At 42.5% G+C, this 8,778-nt stretch overlaps 1 protein-coding gene across 1 annotated transcript in view; it reads left to right on the top strand.

Moving 5' to 3' along the window:
• LOC143984125 (class I histocompatibility antigen, F10 alpha chain-like) overlaps positions 1 to 8,516 on the top strand; it is a 53,271-nt gene extending 44,755 nt beyond the window's left edge. The window contains exons 6-7 of the mRNA XM_077484438.1: positions 251 to 280; positions 8,375 to 8,516. Coding sequence (XP_077340564.1) covers positions 251 to 280; positions 8,375 to 8,418 — 74 coding nt within the window. The 3' untranslated portion in view covers positions 8,419 to 8,516. The remainder of the gene's footprint in view (positions 1 to 250; positions 281 to 8,374) is intronic.
• Positions 8,517 to 8,778: the final 262 nt, after the last annotated feature.

The following is an 8,778-nucleotide window of genomic DNA, read 5'->3' on the forward strand; positions in this document are numbered from 1 at the left end:
TCCTTTTTCTAGTCACGTCGTACGTGTTGTACGTCACCACATTATAAACGATCCGAATTTGATGTGACCGTGTGTAGGCAAGACAGCTTGAGCTGAATTCCGTCGGAATTCCGTCTGGAAAACCATCAGAGCTTTTTCCGACGAGAATTACGATCGTTTGTATGCTGCATTAGGATCTAATAGAATTTTCTATAGCAGTTTGTGAGAATCTTGTATTTAGTGTTTTCCAACTGTATCTTTTTTATTTTAGAGAGAGGTCGTGGCTACAAGAGCACTAACAGTAAGTATTCCGTTGTGTCATTATAGTATGCGGTGGCTGAAGAAGTAAGGAATTGAAAATGTGACTTTCCTATAAGATTATGAACCATAGAATTTAAAACAGAAGTCAAGTTTATTTAATCCCCCTAGACTTACTACCCAGATGCTCCCTGCACATTTAAAAAAAATTATATATACTGCACATATATAAAGTGTGTGTGTGTGTATGTATATATATATATATATATATATATATATATATATATATATATATATATACAAACCATTTTGCAAAGGGACATAGTTACATAGTTAGCTTGAAATAAGACACGAGTCCATCCAGTTGAACCACAAAAAAATAATAATAATAATAATATCATACAATCCCATATACCCAATTCTACACCCACAGTTGATCCAGAGGAAGGCGAAAACCCCAGCAGAGCATGATCCAATTTGCTAAAGCAGGGGAAAAAATCCTTCCTGATTCCCCCAGGAGGCAATTTTCCCTGGATCAAGTTTCCCTATAAATGTCAGTACCCAGTTATATTATGTACACTTAGGAAATAATCCAGGCCTTTCTTAAGGTAATCTACTGAACTGGCCAGAACCACCTCTGCAGGGAGTCTATTCCACATTTTCACAGCTTTACTGTGAAGAAACCCTTCCGTATTTGGAGATGAAATCTCTTTTCCTCTAGACATAAAGAGTGCCCCCTTGTCCTCTTTGTTGACTGTAAAGTGAATAACTCAACACCAAGTTCACTATATGGACCCCTTATATATTTGTACATGTTGATCATATCCCCCCTTATTCTCCTCTTATCAAGAGTGATTAAATGCAGCTCCTCTAATCTTACCTCATATCTGAGCTCCTCCATGACTCTTATCAGTTTGGTTGCCCTTCTCTGCACTTTCTCCAGTTCCCCGATATCCTTATTGAGAACTGGTGCCCAAAATCGAACTGCATATTCCAGATGAGGTCTTACTAATGATTTGAACAGGGGCAAAATGATATATCTCTCTCTGGAGTTCATACCTCTCTTAATACAAGAAAGGACTTTGCTCGCTTTGGAAACCGCATCTTGGCATTGCATGCTATTATTGAGCTTATGATCTACCAAAACCCCAGATCCTTCTCCACTATGGATTCCCCCAGTTGCACTCCCCCTAGAATGTATAATGCATGCATATTCTTAGCCCCCACATCCATAACTTTACGTTTATCAACATTAAACCTCATCTGCCACATAGTTACCCAATTAGACAGAGCATTGAGGTCGGCTTGTAAATTGGAGACATCCTGTAAGGACGTTAATCCACTGCATAGCTTGGTGTCATCTGCAAAGACGGAAATGTTACTTTTGATCCCAGACCCAATATCATTTATAAAGATATTAAAAAGTAAGGGTCCCAACACTGAACCTTGGGGTACACCACTGATAACTTTAGACCATTCAGAGTAAGAATCATTAACCACTACAGTTTTTTCTATCCATTTACAAACTGATATTTCCAAACTTGTAGACTTTACCTTACACATGAGCCGTGTTTGCGGAACTATATCGACCGCTTTTACAAAATCCAAGTATACCATGTCCACCGCCACCCCTCTGTCCAAGGCTTTACTTACCTCCTCATAAAAAGAAATCAGATTTGTCTGACAAATTCTGTCTTTCATGAATCCGTGCTTTCTGTTGCTTAAAATATTTTTTTCCTACAAGAACTCCTCTATGTGGTCTTTTATTAATCTCTCCAGTATCTTCCCAACTATAGACAGGTCTATAGTTACCTGGTAAAGACTTTGTTCCCTTTTTAAATATAAGCACCCAATTGGCCCCTTGCCAATCCAGTGGTACTATTCCTGTCATTAATGAGTCCATAAAAATTAGATACAATGGCTTTGAAATTACAGAGCTCAATTCTTTCAGGATCTGTGGGTGGATACCATCAGGTTCCGGTGCTTTATCCACCTTTATTTTGTCTAAATATTTCTGGACCATATCACTTTTGAGCCATTGTGGATTTGGGGCTGTGTCACTACCACCCCCATTATGCACATGAGCTCCCCCATGCCCCTTTGTATACACAGAGCTGAAGAAAGTATATAATAAATTAGCCTTCTCTTTGTCCCCAGTCACCCACTATGGATTATTTTGTAAAGGGCCTACATGCTCAGACTTGACCCTTTTACTATTAATACATTTGAAGAATTTTTTGGGGGTTGTCCTACTATCTTTTGCAATCTGTCTTTTGTTTTGAATTTTTGCATCCTTGATTTCCTTTTTACATATTCTGTTATATTCTTTGTAACATTTAAATTACACTAGTGTTCCTTCATTTTTATATTTTTTAAAGGCTCTTTTCTTATAGTTTATAGCTTTTTTAACTTTGGCCGTGAGCCACATGGGTTTTATTTTTAGCCTTTTAAACTTATTGCCCATGGGAATATACTTTGCAGTGAGTTCACAAACAGTCTTTTTGAAGTATTCCCATTTCTGTTCTGTGCCCATTGATGCCAATAATCTCTCCCAGTCTAAGTGCTTGAGAGCAGCCCTCATCCTTGGAAAATTTGCTCTCTTGAAATTAAGTGTTTTTATCTTTCCCGTATGTGATTTTTGCTTACAGCTAATATCAAATGAAATCATGTTATGGTCACTGCTACCCAGGCGTTCCTTTATCTGAACATTAGTAATACGCACTGCATGGTTTGAGATTACCAGGTCCAACAGAGCATCATTCCTAGTTGGGGCCTCAATAAACTGGACCATAAAATTGTCCTCTAATAGGTTTATACATTTTTGCCCTTTAACTGTCCCAGCAGTACCATTACTCCAGTCAATTTCTGGGTAGTTAAAATCCCCTATTATTATCACTGTCCCAGCCCCTGCAGCCCTTTTCATCTGTGCAAGGAGCTGAGTCTCCACCTCCTCATGAACATTGGGTGGTCTGTAACAAACTCCAATGATTAACTTTGAACTACGCACATCTGTATGCAGTTCCACCCATAATGCTTCAGACTCATCACACTCTCCATCCACCAGGCCCTCTTTCACACTCCCTTTGAGATCACTTCTCACATACAGACAGACCCCTCCACCTTTCCTTTTTACTCTGTCTTTCCAAAAGAGTGCATAGCCAGGAATATTAATAGCCCAGTCATGTGAGGAATGAAGCCACGTTTCAGCAATACCGATTACATCATAGCTCTCCTGATGCACCAGAGCTTCCAGCTCACCTATTTTTCTTGGCAGACTTCTGGCATTGGTGAACAAACGCTTTAATGCATTAATATATTTTGACCGGTCACATACTATCCTCTTGGGTGTTCCAAGATTGCAGCTAGGACTTGCTACTATACTTACCTTGGGTTTATGTGCTTTGGTTACCCTACCACTAATGTCCCTAATATTACCCTCTGGAATATGTTCCACCCTGACTATCTCTATCTCTGGACCCTCCCCCCTATCGCCTAGTTTAAAAACGCCTCTAGCTTTTTGGCCATCCTTATTCCCAGCTGATCTGCACCCTCCTCATTTAGATGCAGTCCGTCCCTTCTATAGTACCAGTTATCGACTGAGACGTCGTCCCAGTCCTCCAGAAACCCAAACCTCTTCTTACTACACCAGCTCTTCAGCCACTTGTTTACTTCCCTAATCTCCCTCTGCCTTTCTGGTGTGGCTCGATGTACCGGTAGTATTCCTGAGAATACTACCTTGGAAGGTCCTTTTCCTCAATTTAGCTCCCAAGTCCCTTAAATCGTCCTTTAGGACACTCCCTCTGCCTCTGACTTTGTCATTGGTGCCAATTGTGCACCATGACAGCTGGGTCTTCCCCAGGCCCTACCTGAGTGCCCGATAGACAACATACAGTTCGGCGCTTCAGGTCTTTGTTACAGATTGCCCTCTCTGTCCTTCTAAGAATTGCGTCCCCTACCACCAGAATCTGTCTTTCCTTTCCCTTCGCTCCCCCCACTCTCACTGGAGGAGTTCTTCTTCCGGCAACTAGGAGAGTCCCTCAGCTCCAGCAGTGCTGGTCCCTGACTGGTTTCACCAGGGACACTCAATGGAGCATACTTATTCAGATGCTCCAGCCCTGGATCAACCTCCCTGGCACTTCCCCCTCTACCCCGCCTGACTGTCACCCATCTACTATTTTCTAGTGCCTGCACCTCTTTGTCTCCACCCACCTCTGTGCTGGCCCCTGACGGCACCTGCCGTGTACGTTCCTGGCTCTCCTTTCGTGTGGAGAGTCTTCTCAGTGCTGACAGTTGCTTTCTCAAATGCAGAAGCTGGGCTTCCAGGGAAACAATGTGCTTACATTTTGCACAGCAGTATTCGCCCTCGATCAGATGATCAAGGAATGCATACATGCCGCAGGATGTACAACGAGTCACCTCTCCATACCCGCCGGGCATCGTACCTATTAATTTAATGAGAATTAGAGATTATACCCAGTCCAAATTACCTAACAACTAGCTTCCTGACAATAATACTCAACAAAACAGTACACAGGTACTCAAATAGACAATACACAGGTACTGGCAGACTAGCGTGCACCCACAATACACAAGTACTAACAATCCACACACTACTCAGACAACACTCAGGTACTCACACTACACAGGTACTATGACCCCTGTAATAACCTCCTTGTTTCAACTCCTGGTTTTAACTCACCACTTAGACCAGTTCCACTTGGACAGAGTTCCAGCAAACTCAAAGATGAGCAGGCTCACAATGAGTTTGACAAAAGGTTATATAGGCCTCAAATACCTGTGACCAATTACCACTCCCCTTTGAAAGGTGTAAGAAAAAAGGTGTTAAAAAGCTACAAGGAAAAGCCCCAAAAAGAACCTAAAAATGCAAACCAGCAATCATCAGCAGTAAAAAGCAAGACTTGTTCACTTTCCACTCAAGGTCCCCCACTGTTTAGCTTCCAACCAGCAGTTTGGGACTGCTAGGGTTACTTCCTCTTCTCCTCTGGCAGTGACAAGGAGCACTCCTTACAGATGCCCTGAACATTGTCCATGTAATGATGTGTAAGTGTTGTTCCCTACAGTAGTTCCCTGAGCCCAGGCTGTGTGATAAAGCACCCCAAGGGGCAGTCCATGGCAGACAAAGTGCCCAGACGAGGTGCATTGAATTATGCTGGGCGCTACGTAATCTGAGTTATGCCCCGTACACACGATCAGATTTTCCGATGGGAAAAAGTTGAAAGTGAGCTTGTTGGTGGAAAATCTGACCATGTGTATGCTCCATTGGACATTTGTTGTCGGACTTTGCACCAACAAATGTTGGCTAGCATGTCTCTCAAATTTTCTGCCAACAAATGTGTGTTGTCGGATTTTCTGATTTCCGGTGGTGGCCATCGTTTCACCTGAGGAAAACTGAGGACATCTAGTAATGGCAATAAATTACTGTGGTGGACAGCTCTGGAGTGAAAGCGGGTATTGTAGCAGAAACTGTTTTTTTAATTTTTTATTGAGCTATGTATTTATTTATTTATTTTTTGTCTGGAGTTCACAAGTCTTCCTCCTTAGCTAACCCTTTCCCAGCAAGTCTTCCTCCTTAAGCCCCCCTTCCTTCAGCACTATTGTCCTGATTGGTAGCAAAAAAACTCCTTCCCTCCTGCAGCATGTGACAATAGTAAGGTCTGGGCACCCCCAAAACTGAAGCAGGAGCATCAGAATACCATTGCTCTGTATAAATTCACAAGGATGCGGAATAACAAATAAGGTGGATTTATTTGGGAAGTGCTCAGGCTGAAGTGTATCCCACAGTACAGGATGTCATTACCCAAATTATATTACAAATTAGAGGTGACATGGTGAGGTTGATTTACAAGGCAAATAGACTGTGCACTCTGCAAGTGCAGTTGCTCCAGAGTTTAGTAAGTGAACAGAATCTCTGCTGCTTTCCATCATCCAATCATGTACAAGCAAAAATGCATTTATCTTTCATTTTCCTTGCACGTGTTTGGGTATGCTTTTCAAAGTGAAGGTTTACCTCATTTATTAAGCTCTTGAGAAACTGCACTTGCAGAGTGCACAGTCTATTTGCCTTTAGTAAATCAACCCCGTCCCTTTAGGAAGTGGGTAAAGAACTTGCGGCAAGCAGCCTCTTACTACCAAGCAGCACTCTTCCATCCAGAACTGGTGATGTTGGCAATGATTTAGGAGCAAGCAACAGTGATTGCTCAGAGAACCAGTGATAGCAGCAGTGACTCAGGACCCAGCAATGGAGATCTCTCATGGAACCAATTACCTTCTGACAGCTGTGACCTCTGCGGGGATGTGACAGCCTGGATTCTCTCTTTTTCTGACACCATGGCAAACACTACAGCAGGCAGCTCTCCAAAACAGCAACCCACTTTTATGGTCACATTTCACGTTCCCAATGCCCCGGAGTCCTGGCTTCTGCTTCTTTTTCCTCCTCCTCTGCTGCTGCCAATATGACATCCGTGTGGGCGCATGGCCCCCATGTGGTGCACTCGCATGGATGTCACATTGGGAGTAGCTTCTGTGTCTATGCAGCTGCTGCATCCCAACTTAAAGCAATAGGACTGCCTGCATAGGGATGCACAAAATACCTGTGTGGGTAAACATGGCTTCACACAGGGTACGGATTCATGTGTCCCATGTGAACAAGGCCTAAGCTAGAACTTAAAGAATTATTATCTCTTTGAAGAGCGCTACTGTATTGCAAATCTCAGAAATGTCCCTGTTTGTTGCGAATTGTGTATATTACATACATTTCTTAAGTCAGAACTGTTAATGCAGATATTGTGAAAGATTTGTGTTTCCATTAAAAGACATAGTGGCAGCTATTTGGTGTGTCACCAGGTAACTGCATAGTTGCCCAATCCCATTGCTTATCACTCTCAGTCTGTTGGCAACACACTAAGGGCCCTTTCACACATGCTGTCCAATCAGGTCTGCCTGTCAGTTTTTCAGGCAGGCCTGATCGGACCCTCCAGTCACCCCTATGGAGTGCCTGATGTGAGCGCTGACATCTGTCTGTCTTTGCTCTGCTCAGTAAATGGAGACAGACCTGTCATCCGCCTGCTCAGTGGAGCGATCCCCCGCTGAGCAAATGGAGGCGCCCGTGTGAAAGGGGCCTTAGATTGTGGTCCTGTGAGTTGGAAAATCTTTGCGCAGGGTGCGGCTAAGGTTCCTTCCACACTTGTGTGACCTGAAAGTTACACAATTTTGCCGCAATTTTGATGTGACTTGAAGCAATGCCTGTGTAATCTTGAGGTCTATGGACCCCAAGTCACATCAAAGTCAGGCCAAAGTAGTGCAGTGACTACTTTGAAGTCGCTGCGACTTGAAGATACACAGATATGAATGGTACTCATTGAAAATCATGGCGTCCGACTTGTCATGTGACTTTGCAGTCCCAAGTCACAGGACAAGTCGCACAAGTGTGAAAGGGGCCTGAGAGTTTCATCTCATATTGCTGGCAGCATGGTGGGCTCTGACACAGCTGCTATCAATACTGGTTTCAGCACAGTGAAATTGGACCCATGTGTATTGCCCAGAAAACTCACCAGACTTCAGATGCAGAAATGCCTGCAGGGGAATGAGTGAAAGTCCTTGTAAGGCTGGATTCACACCAATGCAGTTTTAGTACTTTTTGCATTTTGCAGATTTGAACTTCAAAAAGTGTTCCATAGGAAACAATGTTAAATGGACTGTAGTGCTAATCTGCAAAATGCAAAAAGCACTAAAACTGCATAGGTGGGAATCCAGCCTAAGATTCCCCTTGGCTGCTTCAAGTGACTCGCAAAAGCCAAGAAGAAGCCTGGAAGAGCTCTTCTTGGCTCTGCGCTGCTCTTGATCCAAGGAAGTGACCCAGAAAACTTGTTCCAGTACCCCTGCCTGGTGACACTCATGCTTGAGTCCTCAATGCTGCACCCTCCAGTGTATCAATGGGTTGCTGCCTGATGGCAGGTGTCCCCCCTATCCCGACTATAACCTCTTGATAACACCTCTTTGTATATAGAAAAGAGTGTGAAGGGGGCGATCTCTGTGCTGTATATAGTGGGTTAATTGTTTAATAATCATTATTAGTAGCTTTATGTTCCTGTACACTAATTAGCTTCAACTTTTTCAGCCTCTGAGACAGAATCACAGTTCTCCACCATCCATAAAGCCTGACTGCACACCATGGAAGAATATGTGAAAAACCTAAAATCTACAAGAGTGTCCACAATTTCCATCATCACAGACCATAAAAATTAATGAATTCATTCAAATTTATTGCCTTGTAATTTAATAGCAAATGTTTTTCTACTCTCTGAAGTAATATTAAAGCGATTGAAAAAAAAAAAAAAAAAAAAAAAATATATATATATATATATATATATATATATATATATATATATATATATATATATATATATATATATATTTATGGTGTGGAGCCCTCTGACCGATACGGATAAGGATGACAAACAAGGTTAACATAAACTCGCTTACTTGAAATGGACCTGAAAGTGTGCCCTGGTCTGACGTACG

Source organism: Lithobates pipiens, unplaced genomic scaffold (assembly GCF_037356315.1).
Source record: "Lithobates pipiens isolate NorthernLeopardFrog02 unplaced genomic scaffold, aLitPip1_a1.2 Scaffold_1, whole genome shotgun sequence".
Lineage (NCBI taxonomy): Eukaryota > Metazoa > Chordata > Amphibia > Anura > Ranidae > Lithobates > Lithobates pipiens.